Source organism: Poecilia formosa, unplaced genomic scaffold (assembly GCF_000485575.1).
Source record: "Poecilia formosa unplaced genomic scaffold, Poecilia_formosa-5.1.2 Scaffold0, whole genome shotgun sequence".
Taxonomy (NCBI): Eukaryota; Metazoa; Chordata; class Actinopteri; order Cyprinodontiformes; family Poeciliidae; genus Poecilia; species Poecilia formosa.
Window position 1 is genome coordinate 1 of NW_006799939.1, and position 20,009 is coordinate 20,009.

Consider the following 20,009-nt stretch of genomic DNA (forward strand, 5'->3'; position numbering starts at 1 on the left):
TTTTTAAGGAGCTGAATTGAGAACTAATTTTGACAAAATGCAGGGGAGGAGGGTCACCTAAAGAAACTGTAGACAAGAAATGTAAAATAATCTATTTCAAAACGGTGGTGTGGACTTGTATAAGAATTTAGGTGTGTCCCCTCTGTGAAAGTAATGAAACAGACTTAAAGTCTCGCAATTTCACAAATTTGCCCTAAAAACTGAGGGGACCCAACTCAAGCGGCTGAGTGGTGTAATATTTATTTAGGCCACTAGGTGACATCCTTTTTCTACAGTATTTTTTTAAAGATGCAAGCTCCCTTTTTTTTTATCAATTATTTCCCTTTCCCATGCAGTAACAAATCCTCGCTTTTTAAATAGAATTATAAAACTGAATCCTGGATATTTTTTTAAGTCAAGGGTAAGAAAATAAGGACATGTAGTTTTATATTAGTGTGTTAACTTCAAAATAAAACAAATCCATCACTGAAAATATTAACTATTTAGACTGCATCTATATGCTTTTAGTTCTTGCCAGAACTTTGAGAGAATACAGCCAATTTGATGTACGTGCATGTTTTCTTTACGTATAGATGACAAACCGGAAGTGTATGAATAAACTTTCACAATAAGACAGTAACGCGTGATGAATGTATCGAACGTATCAAGCAAATTGTGTTTACATTTATGACTGTATTCAGTTTTAAAATATAAGTATACATGAACCCGATTCTAGATATTTCGTAGTGTTTTTAAATCGTTGTAACCAGGCACAAAAGCCTATTTAAATGTTCGAGGAGCTTTTATTTTGACGAATACTGTCTATCGGATGTACATTTATAAATTTGGAAAGCTTGAGTACCACAATGTTCTCAGTTTTGGAAGCAGAGTGAGCACAGTGGGTATTTACTTACCTGTCGGGATACAGAGAAGTATTACCGTGTGAGCATTTTGGATTAGATTCATTCATTCATTATCAGCTTGGTACAGATTGAATTCCCAGTCTAGTCATGGATATAAACGAGGCGTCGTGGAGGGAAAAATGGGGTTTAAATTTCTCTTTTTTTCCAAACAGCTTCTTTTGATTTTAAGCGCTGCCCCAGAGCAGGACTGGACTGTGTTTTTAAACACACCTGACTGCGGTAAAAACTGATTTTTCCCCAGTTTTCTCGCAGTAGACATTTTTAATTGTTCGCTTGGTCCTCCTTATTCAGACTTTTTGGGAAGTTTTGGCTCTTTTGGGCAGCGGAGGCGACTGGCGGAGTCAGGACTGACCACTGGAGCTGGTCCTGAAAAATGGAGGCTGTTATCGAGAAGGAATGCAGCGCTCTCGGAGGACTCTTCCAGACAGTCATTGGAGACATGAAAGTAAGCTAAAGAAACTTTTAAGACCACAATTAGTGTTAATGTAAAGGAGAACCCCCCCGCCCCCAAGCCGCCTGAACTAAATTGTTTTATCTTAAACTGATGTACCAGCCGACCCTTGGTGAAAAACCAGTTTAGTTGGTAAGAGAGGTAGAGTTGAACTTAAATATACTCTTTTGGAATACAGTTGAGTAGAGCTATTATTCTTTCTAACATAAATTGAAGTATATTTGGACTGTGCTCTGGTTATAATATTGGATACCTTTTTGATCCAACTTGAAATAAATACAGCAGCCATCACTTATGTCCAACTAGGACAGTCAGAATTGGGGCATATAACTTTTGATGGTATTCTTGACTGAGCACCGTGAGACCATTTACACCGTCCCCAGCTGTTGTATTTGCCTGAAGGCACGCTGGAATGTAGCTATCTGGGCAGAAAATTATCCACAAGGTAGGTAGACTTTGACATGCTCGGGTCAAATGTCCAGCCTATGGGTCTGCTGGAGTAAAGGAGTTTGTTATGAATACAGCTGAGGTATTCAGCACCTCTGTGTCTCGTACCGCTCTGCTTGTTCCTCTCTGTAACTTACTGGTAACACGGTGCCAGATGGTGGTGAGGACATGCAAATACTGAGAGTATTTTTGTCTTCATGTATTCAAATTTTCATTCATAGATTTTATGGCACAACTGATAGGAGAATGTAGTTTTGCACGTTACACTGGCTTTCTATGTTTCAGCTTGAAGTGTTTTTTTTTTGTGAGCAGGAACTGCATTACATGTAGTGTTTAAAGTACCTGTAAGAGTATTCACACTATCTGTACTCCCCCCCCCCTTTTTAATCATGCTATATGCACAAAACTCAATGTATTCTATTGGGATTTATGCGACTGCATCAGAAAGTAGTACATAATAAAGTAAAGGTGTACAATGCATGGTTTTCAAACCTATTGACAAACAAGCATCTGAAACTTGTGGCATCCATTTGTGATCTGTGGTACACTCAACTGCCTTCTCAAGTCAGCTAATTAGTTAATTGAGTCCACCTGGGTGCAATTTAATCTGGGTCTGATAAACTTATTTTAAACTCAGAGGTTTGTTCTAGAATTGTCAACAGATGGCATCATGAAGATGAAGGAATACACCAGTTTTGGTGTATGGTTATTAGAAAAAACATATCTTCACAGTTCAATCATTCATCTGTAAATGAAAAGAGAGTTTGGCATAGCTTCTGACCTACAAAGACCTGTCGGTCTGCTTAGACCACAGGTGTCAAACTACAATCCTCACGGCCGCTGTCCTGTAGCTTTTAGATGTGCCTCTGCTGCACCATACCTCAATAGAATAATTAGGTCATTAGCAAGGCTCTGGAAACTTTTCTACACCAGGAGGAGGTAATTAAGCCATTTCATTCGTGTTTTGTACCTGTGGCACATCTAAAAACTGCAGTGCAGCGGCCCTTAAGGACTGGAGTTTGGCACCCATGGCTTAGATTGATGGGCAGAAGAAATGGCAGCATCATGCTGTGAAGATGTTAAGCTGGGAAAGAGAATCTGGTCAAAACTAGTAGGAAGATTGATGGAGCTCATTCCTGGAAGAAAATCAGTTGGAAGCTGCAAAATACTCAAGGCTAGTACAGATTCTAGCCATCCAGTAAGAAAAAGACTCTGACGCTTCAATGGAATATGTTGGAATTTCCTAGTCAAAGCCCAAATCCAATTGAGAATTTGTGGCAACCCCAGAAAATTACCTTTCACCGATGCTTACCCATTGAACCTGACTGTTTGAGCAATGTTGTAAAAAGAAATGTCTAAAAACTTCAGTCTGCAAATGTTCAAAGCTAGTAGAAACGGCTCCAAAGACCTTGTAGGAGCTAATAAAAAGCAAAGGGTAGTGTTGCAAAGATTTTATTCTGGGGTGGCTGATTGTAAACTTGTCTGGTCTATCACATAAATTATTTGTATGGGTACTTGTAGAAAGTATCCATACAAAGAAATTTTTGCTCTTTGTAGAAGAACAAAAACTTACAAGGTTTTATAACTTTGCATTTATAATGACTGGTAGCTCCTTGGTGCCAACATAAAAAGGGACACAGTACAGTGATAATTCCTAGTAGCTCAGGTAGATATGGAAATAAGGGTCATAAATGTACAACTTTGCACAAGCCAGCAGCACAGGAACATATCTTATTCATTTTCGAGAAACACTTTGTACAAGCTACTTCCGGAGAAAACCTAAATTACTGAATGGTCAAAGAGACTGTGTTTGCTTATTTAAATATAAATTTGACATTCAAACTCCAGAACGTTGTGCAGCCTGTTAGGTGACCTTATGTTTAATAGCCTGAACGTCTTCAAGGTCTAGTCTGTCAACAAGTAATAGGAAAAGTATAGGAAGTCAAAAGTGAAGCTTAGAAGTGACTGTATTAAAAGGATGTTAGGTTAAATTAAATAGAGTGAAGGATTGGAGCCATGCAAAAACGTGAAAGTTTGCTGTAGAAATGCACCAAACGGTGCAGTGGTTATGTAATATGAAGAAATTTGGACCGTGGGTCAAATGAGTCGACTTAATTGTTGGGTGTTATGTTTGACAGTACAATGTGACATTCCTCAGGCCCCTGATACTAGTTCCAAAGCAGTGACAAAATGCACGGATTCTTTAGGGAGCTTTATCTCTTGCTTACAAACTTGTTGGCCTTCTCTTTCTCACTCATATTTGGCCTTGTTCTCTGTAGCTGTTTGGGTACAGAGCTCCTCATCTGCTTTTTTAGTCCAGAAATTTTGAAAAGGGAAAAAAAAAAAAACCTGTCCCATCTGGACCTGGACTCATTATACCATAGCATTAGTGTACTCATTGTTTTGGATTGTTTCCAAAGGAGGCCCATGACCCATTTTGCAGCCTAACACGCAAGGAGGACATGATGGTAATCTCTTATTTTACTCTTAAAAATGGCAGAAGTCTGACTTTAATTGAAGTAAATTAAACATAGTTTTCAGGAAACAATTTGAAACTATAATACTAGATTTTACTCTTTTGGTAAACAAATTGTACCCTGATATCTTAAAATCACGAAACAATCAGGTCTAATTGCAAGTATTATTAAAACGTAATGTTGGAAATGACTCAACAGGGCTGCATTCATGAGGAAACCCGAGCTGGCGTTAACTCTGTTCAGGTGAGGCCAGGCATCAGGATTGGGCCATAGGTTTTAAGCTGTTATGTTCATAACTGTGGGAAAAAGTAAATCTGTTCCGACGGTGAAATTGCATCATGCCGCTTTTTTTTTTATCTCTGTTCCCACAGAGCAGCTGCCCTATCTGGGAAGATTTTATCACCAAGGCAGGAAAACTGCAGTCACAGCTCAGGTGAGTGTGTGATAATGTACACATATGACATGTTTGAATGTTTGTTCAAATCTTAATAAGCAAAACTTAAAGTATGTTTTTAAGCTGCGTAGGAGCAGAAATCACTTTTTTTTTTTTTTTTGAAATAATGTTCTATTAATTTCAGCAATGCAGGTTCTTGTTTGGATATTTTAATTTGTGGAGCCATTTGGTCTTTTTTCTTCATTATGTGTAATAATATAGACTTTTAACAAAGGAAGAAACCCATGTGTAAAACAAAGTCAAAATATGTATAAACGACTGGTAAAAATGGTAGATATGTGTGGAGAGATGTTATCCACATACATTATAATCAACCACATTCTGTTGTAACTTGAGCTCATAGTGAATTGTTGCCAGAAGCCGTTTCAGCCGTCCTTTTACCAATCATATCAGGGGAGCTCATGCACATCGTATATGCATAACAGATTTAATTTTCCTTTTCCTTCTTTAGGGAAATTATGTTTGACCTTGAACAAAATGTTAAAAGGAACTAAAATTATAAAAGTAAATTTATTTGTTTAGTTAAAATCCTGAAGAATGTGCAGCATATGTTAGTTTTGTCCAGAGACATTCCTTTGGTGCCGTAGCAATCAAATCAGTTGAACCATATGCCTCCTAATCATAAACCCAATTTTGCAACTGATTTTGTACATAATCTACGCTTTTATTGTAGCCATATAGCTTTTAATAACAACAATTATGTTTACAGAATTGCTTTCTTTCCCAACACTAATTGGAGCGTCCTTATGTAAGCTTCAATCAGCGTTGTCTTATTTAATTCATCTTCTAAAGTCTGTAAATGTATACAGCTTCAGGCTTACTTGTTTCAAGTCCTTGTGAACAGCAGTCACCTCTCCTAGTTGGGTTTAAGTGGCCACGTGTCAGAAGACGAACAACTAACGACAACGAAAATAAAAGATCTTTGTCCAACAAGCACGGCAGATACAGACATCCCGTGGTTTTAATTATTCTTTGATTAACTGTGCATGGCATTTCCCCAGCAGCGAAGGTGTCCATGTGTCCTCATGCTGACACTTACTGACAGCTGTATAAAGGTTCAGTGACACAATAATAATCGCCTGGGTGCGCTCGGTGTCCCATTGTTCTGTTTACCTCTCTATTAAGGTTGATTATTGCTGAAATGTTATTCGACTCTCTCCATCATTCAGGGGGTCAAATATGTGACCCTGCCATCCAAAATGTCCAAGGAATATTTGTTAGCTTGTTGCTAATGACTGGCAGTTTTAAAAGTACCATGTTAAAGTTTGGTCATCAGGCGAGTGTTAAAAAAAACAAACAAATTTCCTGACATCCCCAGGGAAGCTAAGTGTGAGCTATAGCAATATAGAGCTACCAGTGGGCTGGTAGCTGCATTATAATTTACAAGTGGTGTCATTTTTGTCCACATGTGTTTTGCTTTCCAAACAAGTTACAAAAGGGGCTATGTATGAGAATTAAAATGTCAGCAGCATTGCAACTTAATGATAAATGGCTCAGAATAATTGTCTTTAATGCATTCATATAGATCCCTTTTCCATTAAGATGATGGGTAAGAGCTACTGCTTCAAATGCTTCCCTCCAGATGTTCAATAATGTAGATTTGGTAAAATGCGCAACTAGGAATAATAATCCTTAGCAAGTCCCAGCTACCGTTTCCATGTGCTAAAAACAAAAATGCACGTTGTTATTTTAAGAGTCCATATTCACACAAAAACAAATCGGCCTCATTATGCGTAGGAGCAGTAGAAACCATTGCATTTAAATGCACTCTGTGTTCTCCCAGAATCGCTCAATGAGAGCTTTCAGAAATGTTTACTTCCTGCTTTACACTGAATGTCATTCATGGAAAGATGACTACTCTGTGGTATATTTAGACTAGACTTTTCCAGGTGAAGTACAGCCTGCGACCTGGTCCCAACAGAGGAGTGGTTATGATATTAGGCTGTGTGTAGAGATTTTTCTTTCTTTATGTTGTGTTTGCCAACATGTCTTGTTTTTGGAAACTGACATGCAAGATCCTTTCTGTCCATTTTTAGGCCTGGTTCCAGTAATTTTTTTTTTTACAGTTTTCTGTTTTCCATAAACCCCCAATTGATGGACCTCTGTAATCTGTTTGGGAACTGGACTATTCTGAGCAGCTAACACATGCATGTAGTAAAACACAAACACACCCACCTTCTCATCTCGGTCTGGATAAGTTACCAGACCTTATCCAGTAGTGGTAGAAGCATATGTCAGTGGGTGTATTGCAGCCAAAGGCGGTCTACTCTGTAATTAAGCCCCTCTGCTCCCTTTACAAAGCAGCCAGCATATGAGCCAATTACAGTGTAGTGACAGTTTGGTGGGATTTCATTTCTTTAAAAAAACATAAATGTGTTTTCTGGTAATGGAAATGGATCCCTCTGACACATGCTTTAATATGAGGTAATTTCTCTGTAAATCTGCCAGACTATTTTTTTTTGTGGTTGATGCAGTTGTATCAGTTGAGCTACAAGTTCATACAGTGTTGAAGCACTATTTGGAGTATTTCAATTATCTTCCGAAGTTCTGATCTAAATTTGGTGTTTTATATCTGATGCAGGCTATAAAGGGGGTTCCTACTGTACGAGGATGCATTAAACACCAAGTACCTACTGTGTGATAAGTCAAGCATGTTATGTTCCTGAGACAAGTTCAGCCAACTCAACCTCTTTCTATGATTCGCATTTAGTCACATTCCAGCTTCAGCTTCTCTAAGAATAGATGAGAGCAGTGAATGTATCATTGTCGTAAAGAGTACTCTGCTGTACTGTGGCGTTCTCTGCGGGGAGTTCAGATTGGCCTGGCCAAGGCCTTGTGGAATAGATATGTTAAAGTCATTTGTCTTGACTTATAGGAGGGGTGTGTGCAGATTTTAAAACCAGTGGTAGCAGTCAGGTCCTTGTTGGAGTATGGCTCACAGCTTAAGCGCTTGCTGTACATGCAGTGCCTTAGAAAAGCATTCACACCCTTTGATATGCTTTACTTTTTGTCACTAAGCAACCATAAACTTCAAGGTGTTTTGGGGAGTTTTTATGTCATAAATAATCTATACTCTCCCATTGCTGTGATGCTTCTTAGTAAAACTCAATGAATTGTCTCCTGAAGTCTCATATTTACTAGAGAGAATCCACCTGTGTGTAATTTGCGCTCAGTATAAGTGGAGCAGTTTTGTGAAGCCAGAGAGCAGTTAGAGAACATTAATGAATTAATGGCATTACAAAGTCCAAAGAACTGCTCGTGGATGAAGTTGTGGAAATTTCACAAGAAGAGATGGGTCATAAGTCAACACCTCAATCTTTGAACATCTCCCACAGCGCTGGAATCAACTATCCAAAACACTTTGGAACAACTTCTTAGGTGCAGAGACCCACAGCTCGGGTGGGACAATCTGTAGACAGGAGTAGTGTTGGTTGTGCACTCTGCAAATCTGGACTTTGTAGAAGATTAACTAGAACAAAGTCATAAGAAAATAAAGTTTAGGTCTGTCTTAAACATGATTAGATTTGATGGGCAAAACAATGGAACTACATACATGACGGTTGTGGAAAGCATCCAGAACTGCCATGTAGTTCTGGATGCTACATGGCATCCAGAACTACATGGCAGTGAACAGTTCAAGCTCAGTTCACTGAGCTTGAACTGTTGTGCAAATAAGATGATAATAAGCATCTTATTTGCACAACAATAAGCATAAGCATCTAGACGAGCAAAGCTGGTGGAGACATACCCAAAAAGACGTGTTGCTGTACCTACTGCAGTAGGTGTCTCTGCAAAGTACTACCTCAGTGAGTCCGGATACAATTCAGATTTCCATTAGTAAAAACAACCATGTTTCACTTTTCTTCCACTTCACAAGGTTGCACCCTCTTATGTTGGCTTATGATAAAATTCTAATAAAATATGTTGAAATTTGTTGTAATTGAAAGATTTCAAGGAACTTTAGCAGTGCACCTGTAAATTAAAGCGATGATTATAGCCACATGACTCAGAGCTGAAACAAGGATGCTGAATTTTTACCTGCACAAGAAAATAAGAAACAAATGTACCATTCATTCATCTCCAGTTGAAATGTGAATTAAACTAATCATTATGACTTGGATTCCAATTATTGTTCCTTAACATTTTGCATTCAGTTGTACTGAAAGTAGGTTTTAAGCCACTTACCACACAAATCCACTTTTAGTTAATGATTTAATCTTTGGTGAACGTGATTTGGCTTCAAGCACCTGAAAAATATTATCCATAGACCAGTAAATGCACGTAATAAATAAGTGGAGCCAGATATCAGAGGCTGTTATGGTGCCTGTGTGAGGCTTTAAATAGAAAGGCATCTGCGTGTGCCTGTGCGTGTGTTTCTTTTTCCATTTGCAGGACACACCCATGGATCTTCTGGTCAGCTCTCCCACAAAACACCGCCTGTTAACCAATACTGCATTAAGTTTCTGAGTGAAAAAGGAAAAGATTGTTCTGTGGAAGAATATTTGGGCTAACCCAGCGTTTGGTTCGCTTTTGAGTTGTGAAAGGCTGCTTTGTGATAACCTGAACACAGAAATCTTTTCCTGCATCTTCTGAAAATGCAAGCTGAAAATCACCCCAATCATTCTGTTGTATATATTAAAAAAATAAAATAAAATGCTTCTCAAACAAATTAAATATTCAGGTAAAGCGAAAACAATCTTTAGTCTCTTCAGAATTGAAATCCTATCCTTATCTTTTATTTACCTGATGCCAGCGTGTAATGGTGATGGGAATTCCCAAGTCGTTTATGGAGGTTTTCTGTTGCCACATAGAATAACAAGTGTTTGCAAATTACCCACTCGGCGTTAGAACAAAAGAGCCTGTGTGAGGGAACAAACTTTGGAAAAATTCTTGACAATTGTGTTACTTTGTGTGGTATGCATCACATACAAGTGGCCCAGTCTCTGTAGCGGGGAGCTCATATATCACGTTCATGCTCCTGTGCACACTAAGCTTCTTTCATCTTCATACTTGTGGTCATAATCCTGCACCGTCTGTTGTTTCTAAACCAGACCAGCGTTTTGGAGGGTAACCAATTACCTTGATTGCTAAAAAGCAGCAAGTTATGAACTTGCATAATAGCTGATCTTTCAGGTACTTGAATAAGGAGCCAGTTGAGTAAGATGGGGGTAATTTTAAAACAAAATCATAATCTTTCACTAGTTGTTGACTGATTTATACGGTTAACCGGTCTTGACCCTCTCGTCTGTCCCTGTGCATGTTCAGTATTTTCTCATTTACTAAAAAATAAGATGATGGGAAAATTAGGTCAGTTTGGCAATCACTTTACGCCCTTTTTATTGCAATGCAGGACTCAACTGAGTTGATCCCACACTGATCCCTTCATTGACCTGGAAGTGAGGCAAACTCAGCGTAATTACGGAGACATTCTTCACTCAGCAGGGCATGTTCAACCTGTAGTTAAAACGCTTGTATTACAGTACATGTTGAGTTGTGAAAACATCGACCTTGATGTTTACTTTACAGAAACCAAATGCATGTACATGTTTTGTGGTTACGCTTGTGTAATGTGTCTTGTTTACACGTCTACACCTTTTCATAAAAACAGCTTTTAATTTTTATTCTTCAGGTCGCATGTTTGATAAAGTTCAGCTTATTAATACACCTCTATGAAAAGATATTTACAACCTTATAGATGGTTTGTTTTGACTTTTTTGACACTCTTAAATGTCAAAGATAACCTGAGTAAATGCAAAAAAAAATGGCTTTTGAGTTGGGATTTCATTTATAAAGGGAACAAAGCTATCCGATTCAACCTGGCCCTGTCTGAAAATATAATTACTGCCCTTGGTAAATCATCTATTTACTTTGATTAATAGCATTCTCTTGGTTCAATTTCATGAGTCAATCCCAGGTCAGATTACATTATGTTGGTGAAAACAGCTCAGAATACAACATATGCCCCTGATCAAAAGAAATTCAAGAACAGACAAGAAACAAATTTCTTAGCAACTAGGAGTCTGGGAAATGTTACAAAGGGCTTTGGGACTCCAGCTATTCACAATGGGGGTCATTATCCACAAATGGAGAAAACATGGAGCAGCGCTGAACGTTCGTAGAAGCAGGTGGCCTACAGTAACCCTTGGTCCTGACTTGTCACTGACATTGGCCCTCCACCACTCAAAATATCTGTTAATTTGGCACATTTGATAGCATTTTGCACAGATTTTTTTTTCTCTTCAGTTTTTCAGCCCCAATCTTCCCATTTGCCTTTCTTATTTAGCATGTTTGCTAATTTAGCTTGCTCCTCGTACTTTCTTTTTTTAAATCAGAAGGGCTTGCTCGCATCTCCCCTTAGTATGCAAAATATCAGATTAACCCAGTCTGACATTTCATTGACTGTGAAGTGCCACAGCGGCAGTGAGGGCGGCTGTGTGGCAACCTTGATGTTCTTTATGGGATAAAGAAAAAGAAGGGGAAACAATTTGTTGTGTTCAGCCTGGAAAAGACTGGCTGTTCAGGAAACCTCTCAAACCTCAAGATGGCCAATCCAAAGTTATCGTCCATTCTCATATGTTGGGTGGGGAAAGTAATGTTTGCCTCATGAATCTGTTTTCCTGTCTTAGGGCGACAGCGGTGGCCGTCACGGTCTTCCTGGATGCTTTCCAGAAAGTGGCCGACCTGGCCACCAACTCAAGAGGTAGGAATAGTCTCTGTATTGTAGTTAACCCAAAATGTTTGACAGCCATGTCACTCTGTTTGTCTTTGCGACTGCATTATGTTGGACTCCAGCTCTTCACCCTACGGTGTGTGGAATGTCTGCGGCTCATTGGCTGTATTGTGTGGCTAATAAATCCATCAGTGCGCTGTTTGAAGCTCTCTTGTTGGCTCTGTGTTTGACCTCTGCTCACCTTTTTCCACTTTCTGTAGCCCAACCCCCCCACCTCTTCTACATCTGGGCTCTCTGCTGCTGCTCTGTTTTCATTCTGAATGTGTGAGAGTGGGAAAGTGGTAGAGTAACAGATCTCATCTTTCCCTAGCTTGGACACTTCCAGCCACGCACTGTCCTATTAATAGGAACTGAAACAGACACACACATTCATTACCTCAATCACAGGAGTGAGAGTGATGGAGGAGAGCTGAAGGGAGGTGCAGGGAGTGATCATCCTCTCCTTCGCCCTCTTAGATTATATCAGTTTTTTGTAAAGGGGTCCAGATCAGTTGGCTGAGAAGCCTTGCATCACTTTTCCTCTGCCCTTTTCTCACTGACTTTGACTTGCAGTCTTTTTATTTCGTTCAGCAGTATCACACAGCGCTTGCCGTTTGGTGCACTGCGGCTCAGGCTTTATTTAGATTTAAGAAGCAAGGGTAGATAATGAGCTACGATTTTCAACGTTTATGCACGGCAGGTATTTACCTTCATATTACAACAAGCTCTTTTAACTTATGGAGGTTTCTGCAGTGCATGTCAATACCTCTTAATGTAATCTAAATTGATGCGGGAGGTGGTTTTAAACCCAAAATGTTCTGACTTTTGTTTCTTTATGTTGTGATTAGATGGCTCAGAAAGGCTGTGGGTTTGGATTTTAATAACCAACCTCTACTAGCAGAGCGAATAGCTTCAATATAGAGTTAAGGTGCCATTTGTTCAGGCTTCAATCTGACAAAAAGTTAATTTGTTACTTTAAATTTAAATAGTTAAAGATGATAATGTGGTTTAGTAAGGACCGTCCAGTTTAGTGATTCAGAAGAATGAAAAATTGCATAGATGTTCAAAAAGCACACTAAGAGTTGATCTTTTCCTAAATAAGCTTGACTGGAAGGTGCTGTATTTACAAAACTGAGGATATGTTTTAAGTTATAATTCTCATTTTTGGCTCAGTGAAGAGGTCAGGAATGCCTTCAGTAATTAAGATTAAAAACATGTTTGCATACACTCTTGTTTTTCAGCTTATCAGCTCTTTATACTGCCATCGATAACTTTGAGTTCAAAGAGTCTGTTCCTGTATCTACATTGATACTGAGACAATCTTCTTTTGGCAAGTCATAATTGCCAAGAGGCTGATGAGGAATTATATTGAGATGCATTTTAATTCCTGCCTTTTTTGAAATCTTTTTTCTTCTATCTTTTGCTGTGTCTGTGTTCTTTCAAGTCTTATCCTTGTTTCTACTCACATCACCTGGCATTGAAATCAGTGGTTTGGAGCTCAAAGGTAAATGTTTGAAGAGCGAGAGTAAAAAGCCGACAGCAGTTTATCTCTTGTAACATCAATAAATGTAGCCGTAAAACCAACCAGTGCACACAGTGAATGTTATTAAAGCCCTTAATCAAGAAATTGATCTTTCGGCAGCTTTTGTAAATAGTTTTATTTCCTTGAGAAATTAACATTAATGGTGCCTTATAAAGATTCAGACCTGTAGATTTTATATCTCATTAGAGTAAAGTTAAGTTTCATAACAAATCTCTTGACGCGTCTATTTATGCAGTAGGCAGTCTGAATTCAAACACTAATGAACATAATTTACCACCTTTCCATTTTTAAGTCAACGCACCAACAGGGATCTTCTTTAATCAACAAATACTTCTGCAATAGTCCATGTTCAAAGCTCAACCACAAACCATTTGAACCGTTTTGTGTTACAAAGCAGACTTTATTTTCTCAACCCATCTGTTTAATTGATTTTATATTCTTAGGGTTTCAACTTTCCATTCATTCAAACTGCTCAAATCTGGTCTGAAGTACACTGAGGTGTACTTTGGTATATCCAGGCTGCTTTTTCTGCAGACTTTTGAGGAAATCTTACCTACCGTTTACTCTTCATTGTTTACTTATCGTTTCTCTTATCCTAATTTTCCTTTTGTTTCAGACTAAATTCTTTTCAACACCATTTTTCTTTAGCTTTTCTTGCTGCTGCACAGTTGCTGAGCTTTGGTTACTTGATCTGTTTTCGAAATGGATTGGACTTTTTTTTTTTTAAGCAGAATATAATGCTGATTGGACGGCCCTGCATGTCAGGAGTTGGTTAGTGAACCAGAGCATACTTTTAAACTTTTAATCCTTTTAAATGTTTATAGTATACGTCGGCTTAAATTCTCTGAGTTATCTTTGTGCAGTCAAGTAGAGACTAACACCAGCATTGTAAAACAAACCAAAGCCTTAAAAGGAAGGTGGGAATGTAGGAGAACAGCCATTAGAGAAAAGAGTAACCATATGCCTCTCTGCCTAAATACTTTTCCTTTCACCTTCTCTACTTTTTTCTTTCTTGTGTATATACATTTTATATAAAATATATATGTTTTAGTTATGCATTTATTTTACATGCAAACCAGTTTTGGAAAACATCAAAGTATTATGTTCGAATACTGTGGCTTTAAGCTGACATCCTTGTCTTTAAAAAGCAATCTTCTTGCAACTAAAACATTTTCTTTCTACCATTAATGTGGAAAGGAAAATAATTCAATGAAATGAAAAACAAGCAAATTGTTGAGGTAAGAAGTGAGGTTTCATTTGTAACTTATAAGTTCAAAAGGATCTAAATGAAATAACTGTACAAAGGTAACAGTAAGGAGAAGGGGACAAAAATATCGACAAAAAAATACAGATTAGGTTTACTTATTGTGGACCTACAGAGTTGTTGGTGTCTTCAAACAGGGTAACAGTTGGGATAAGACTAATTATTTGATTTAATTTTCAACTCATGTCAGCTTTATTGAATTGGCATGTTTTGTAGCCTGACTTTAGAGGGATACTCATAGATCTGGCAGGATGGAACAATCACTTTGACTGTCTGAGACACAGACAAAGCTGTTTTCAGGATATTGCTAAATTCGCACTGAAAGGAAACAGAACCTGTTTAGACAAAATGACTGCACTTCTCTAAGTAGGTAAAGTGATTATTCCAACTACAGGTGTGATTTAATTACATTTTTAGACTAAACTGCATTTGAGAGACCTTGTTTGCTTCCACGTTTCCAAAGCTGTCTGAACAGGAATGGGATTTTCTTCTTGCGGATAAGTATGGAAAAACAAAATAAAATGTGGAGTAACTTTTTGCAGTTCCAGAATATTCCCTGTCCCATTTTCAACATAACTTTTAATATTTACAACAGTCATAGTTTTGTATTTTTTTTTCTTATGACTGATCCACTTCCTCTTTTTTATCTTTTCAGATTTTATATTTAAAGCCTGACCATTACAAACATACTTTTGTTCATTGTCATGTTGAAATTTTGTTTTTAATCTTTGTAAATGTAGTAATGCTGGACTTGGAGGACTTGGAACTGCTAAAATTTGACTTCCAAGTCAAATTTCCAACACATTTGAAATGTGTTGGAAATTAAAACTCTACTGTTTCTGTACTCTTATTTTAAAAAAAATATGTGGCGTTGAACAGGGTCCAACCTTATATTGTTAGTAGGATTTGCTGCATGAATGTAAATTTATTCAAAGCTTAGTTTGTGGCCGTAAAAATCATCAGGTTGAAATAGAAACTGTAGGATTCACTCTTTCATGCTCTGAGTGCTTGAGCTACAAATATGTTTTTAAGCTGCTGCTGAATTACCAAACTTCTTTTCTTTGTTTTGTAATTTTTTTTATTTTACTTTTGACGTTGTGTTAAACACATGGAAACAAATTACAGACAAAACTTGTCAATATATTTCCTTCCGTTTTCCTTTCCTCTGAAATCTCAAAGTTTGCTGGATGAAAAACAGGACAAGGCTCCATTGAAGCCATGACAAAGAGATAACGGGCACATGAGACCATCACGAAAGACCAGCTTCAGAAGTGAATAATCCTCTCTTGTTTCATCAAGCATCAGTTCATTTTCTGTGTGAATCCCCTTCTTTCTTTCTGTTCTCTATCGAGTTACAGACGCGTCATAGTTTCCTTCTTTGTGTAACAGCATTATGTCTGTTTCTGTGTGCCTGTTGTCTGTTTTTTACCTAATTTTCTGTGTATCCTTGGATGCTTAACCACAAAACAAATCTGTAGTATTAAGTTCAACATAAGAGTGTGAGGGGAATGAAGTTTGATTATTCTGGACTCAGCAGACGACCTACAAAGAATGAGCGTATTAATGCTGACACTGAATTGCACACAGGTAGGCTAGTATTGACCTAGATGACTTTTAAAGGTACGTGTGTGGGGCGATTTCTCAGATTCAAATAAATTTACAGCAAATCATGTCTCATTTCCTTCCAATTACTTTACTTAATTTATATGAAACTATGCAAAAACAATGGACTAATTGGCAGCATCATTAAATCTGTTACTCTCCAACTGTTGGTTGCTAAACCACAGATTCACGTTCACTCACAGCCTCTTCAGATTTTCTCACACCACCCAAGCCATAATAGTTTATTAACAGTCGTAAAAAAGGCCTCGTGTCGCATGTGGGTTGGCAGCTTTTTCTTTTTTTCCTTTTGAAAACTGCCTCTACATGAACTTCTCTGTGTGTGCTGAGAATATTAGGTGTTCGTCTCTGGTAGTAATAATGCCGGTGGCTCCTCTAGCAGCTGCAGGGAAGACTCTCTTTAGACAAGTCTGAGTTTGTGGTAATGAAATATACACCTGCCACACAGGCAGCATGTAGAAGCACGCTGGGTCTGTTCAGATGGAAAATAATATTCAGCAGCTGCTAGAATGACTGTGTTTTCCCTGCTCTTGGTGTATGGGATTTTCATTTAAAATCAGGTGTGTTTTTTATTTTACTTATTTTTATTTTATTTACTTACAGCTTTATTTTAGCCGTTTTCTATTAACAGAAATTATTCCTACTGGTGTTAAAATAATTAAACATACATTTATACAGTTTGGTTATACACAATCATACAAACATACATCCGCTTAAATTAGTAGTGGTTTCAGTAGTTATTGTTCAGAATATAATTAGGCTTTGTTATAGTTCACTTTTAAAGTAAACAACAAGCAGGTATTAAACGGGGATGGGGGTAGGGTTCTCGGGTCTCTTCTATAAGTAAAACAATTTTTCTTGCATATTTCTCACCTCTATAAACGCCAAAAACTGCTTGTATGCCCTGACAAGCTGCCATCTCTCATGTCAGCTGCCGATGAATATCTGATTGCTTTTTTTTGAATACAAAAGTGAGTTTATGTTAAACATTTGTGAGGACATGATGTTATCTCCATCATCTGCATGTGGGAGTCAGGATGTCAGTAATTTTGCACTGGGACACAGCTACTGCAGCAGTGGCTTTTAGTTCTTCAACGGATGTGTTTTGGTGTATTTGTGGTATAAAGTAGGGCACAGTATGAAGATGGATTGACCTGGTCCAGCCTCTCTGAATTTTGATGAAATCAGCTGATAATTTGGTTGTGGCTTCTGGGTATTCATGAGCCTGCATGCCAAGAAATTAAATGGTACCACTAGTGGTGTGACCCAGTTGTGAGAACATCTAAATATTAAAAAAAAAAAAAACACTTCTTAAAAGAAAAAGCAAAAGGCATTTAATAAATTTCCTAAGCTGTAGATGATAAAAGCTGGTAATACTGTTACTCCCTTAGGCACTTCCCCAGGGAAAAGAGGTTGTAAATAACAGATGTCTTTCAAGATTTATCTTCCAAAAATCTAGTAATGTCTGCTGGTTTCTGGGCACAATGTGTGACATGTGGTATGTGTTATCTCTGCCTCTTTTTTGTACAGATTTATATAACTGACCTACACAACAACAATCTTTTTTACTGTTCAGTAAAAAAGTTGTACTAAAACGAGACCTAAGAAAGGGTGAAATTGTGATTAATCTATAGTCATTTTTAAACGATGGCCTCTATTGAAAATAAGACTTTTGAGTTCTGACTTGCTTTCTGTATATTTATATTTCTGCAAACACAGCCTGTACTGTAAACCATAGTCGAAGCACGATAAATCTCTTTTGAAAAAAAGTCAGCTTTTTTTCCTCTCTGGTGCTCCCAGTTCATGCTCGGCCTCTGTTATAGAACAGCCTTCATCTGAACTAACCCACTGTCTCAGCTCTCTATGTGAGACCGCTCTGTTCTCTTTTTCCAGTTTGGGTCCAAGACTAGCCATGGCTCTGTATAATTCCAGTCTTCTGTCCAGGCCAGACCAACATCCTGTCCCCTACACAAGCTCCATGCCTTTCAGTCAACACACCTCTGCTGCTGTTGACCAGGAATCTTATTCTGGATTTTCTTGCAGATTATTGCGATGAGAAAAATGAGCATTTCTGGGGTCAAGTACACAACTTGTAAAACTGAGTTTACTTGAATATTTACAGCTTGGTTTTGTAGACCAATTGCAGAAAGAAACATTTATGGGAACATAATTTTCAACGAAACGTAGACCAGAAATGGATTCCATACTCATCGCTCATGTTTAAATCAGTAGCTAATGTTGATTATTTATTTGACACAATTTATAGCTAGGGAGCTCAATGAGATTATTTAAATATTTTCAGTTTTTTTCCAAATAACTTTATTGAAGACAATGCAAGATCTGTTTGAGTGAGGGTTATGCTTTAGAGCCATACCAGGTACATTTAATATTTGTCTCGCTCAAAGTTCCAGTGAATTCTCAGTGTGTTTTCGTACGTGTGCGTTTGCAGGCGTCGCTGCTATTTGCTCTCCTGCTTTTGTTTAAACATAAACCTGGTTAGACGAGTGAACTCTGGATCGTCTGACATGCATGCAAAGCCAAATTCAAAACACATTTCTCTGGCAAATTAACTTCAGTCTTGTGTCTCCGAGTGGCTGAAAATCACAGTCCTTACCATTGTAGTCCAATGCCTCGAAAGACGTTCCGTTTCTTGTTTCTTTCATCAAAATGAACATATTACTCATACCGCCAGAGATTTGTTGTCTGTTGCAACATTTCCTGATAACATTTTTACTGTTTGTTTACGTGTGTGTTCCTGGTAAAAGGGGGGGAGCTCTGACTTGTCTGCTCTGTGGACAAGTTTTCCTTTAACACACAAGCGTTGGAAGTGCGTGTAGGCGTTATCTCGGATAACATTTGCATCGATCTCCTGGGTGTACGTGTTCTAATTTGTTTACGATAGGATTTTATCTTTGTGTCTAGCTCCTTTTGTGTCTAGCTTCTGTCTCTTTTGTTGGTGGGTGTCAAACTCATAGACCAGTCTGCCTTTGTTGAGGGGAGTGTTTTTACTTGCTCACAATATGCGACATGTAAAGTTATCCTCAAAGCACCGCTTTACAAGTCACTGTTAACCACCTAGAGTGGCTTTATGCTTAGTAGTTGGGCCAGTTTGTTGTAAAAAAATAAAAAAATAAAATAAAAGTCATTTAGGGATTGTTGCGTCTTTTTCAGTAATCACTATTTCTTTCCCCCTTTTCCTCTTGCAGTTTATCATTTTGTCCAGCCTTGCCTCCTGTTGCTGCCATACTGTTGAAACCAGATGCATTCAGCCAGTTTGTGATGGCAGCACTGTGCTAATTTCTCCTCAAGATTAAGTACTCTCTACATAGCTTAAAATCCCCACAAAGATGAAGCAGAAACTGTAAAGGTTTGTGAAGAGAACAGCATGAGAAAAAAAGACAAACGCATCAAGTTGTAACAAGAAGCAGAAATATAATCCCCGTCACATAACTCTGAGTGATGAATGATAACTATGAACGGAGTAAAAGAGGGACATTTGGATCAGTGTTTTTCAACCTTGGACCTCGAGGCATACTGCTCTGCAAGTTTTAGGTATTCCCCTGCTTCAGCACACATGATTTCAATTGATGTGGCTGATTTACAGGGTTTTGCTGAATTGCAGTCATGAGAATGGGGTGTGTTGAAGAAGGTGTACGTCTAAAACATTCAGGTTAGTGTGCCGTGAGAACCAGGGTTGGGGAAATTACTGATTTGTTTTACCGGTTGACCTTGTTGCCTTAAGTTGGGAGGTTTTTTTTTTTTTTTTTTTTTTTTTTTTGTAGCGAGCCGCCTATTACGGATGCAACACCGTTTAGTATTGCTAATAAACAAACTCTTCCTCAAGTTACTGAAAAATTTGTATCATAGTGCTATGGGTATCATCAAAGATGAACACAAGTATATTTATCCGTGTAAAAGGCAAACAAAGTATTTTATATTCTGAATGACCCGATGAGGACGTGCTTTTATTTTTGATGAGCTAGTATTGATTTTCTGCATTGTGTACTATATTGGCTTAGAGGCTTTTCTTCTTAGTTTGAAGCACAATAATTGTAGAATATCATAAATTCTTCATTTAGTGTTTCCTGGTTTTTTTTTTTTTTTAAGGAAGTGCTTTTATTTTATGTCACCAGTCATGTATT

The 20,009-nt window shown here is 37.9% G+C and overlaps 1 protein-coding gene across 14 annotated transcripts in view; it reads left to right on the forward strand.

Moving 5' to 3' along the window:
• The first annotated feature begins 844 nt into the window (after nt 1–844).
• LOC103129100 (metastasis suppressor protein 1-like) overlaps nt 845–20,009 on the forward strand; it is a 44,488-nt gene continuing 25,323 nt past the window's right edge. For 13 of the 14 annotated variants that reach the window (XM_016673053.1, XM_016673656.1, XM_016676214.1 and 10 more), the window contains exons 1-3: nt 845–1,347; nt 4,649–4,710; nt 11,358–11,431. In XM_016673053.1, the coding sequence (XP_016528539.1) occupies nt 1,276–1,347; nt 4,649–4,710; nt 11,358–11,431 (208 nt within the window). In that variant the 5' untranslated portion in view covers nt 845–1,275. The remainder of the gene's footprint in view (nt 1,348–4,648; nt 4,711–11,357; nt 11,432–20,009) is intronic. The other variant, XM_016673357.1, reaches the window with a different exon arrangement.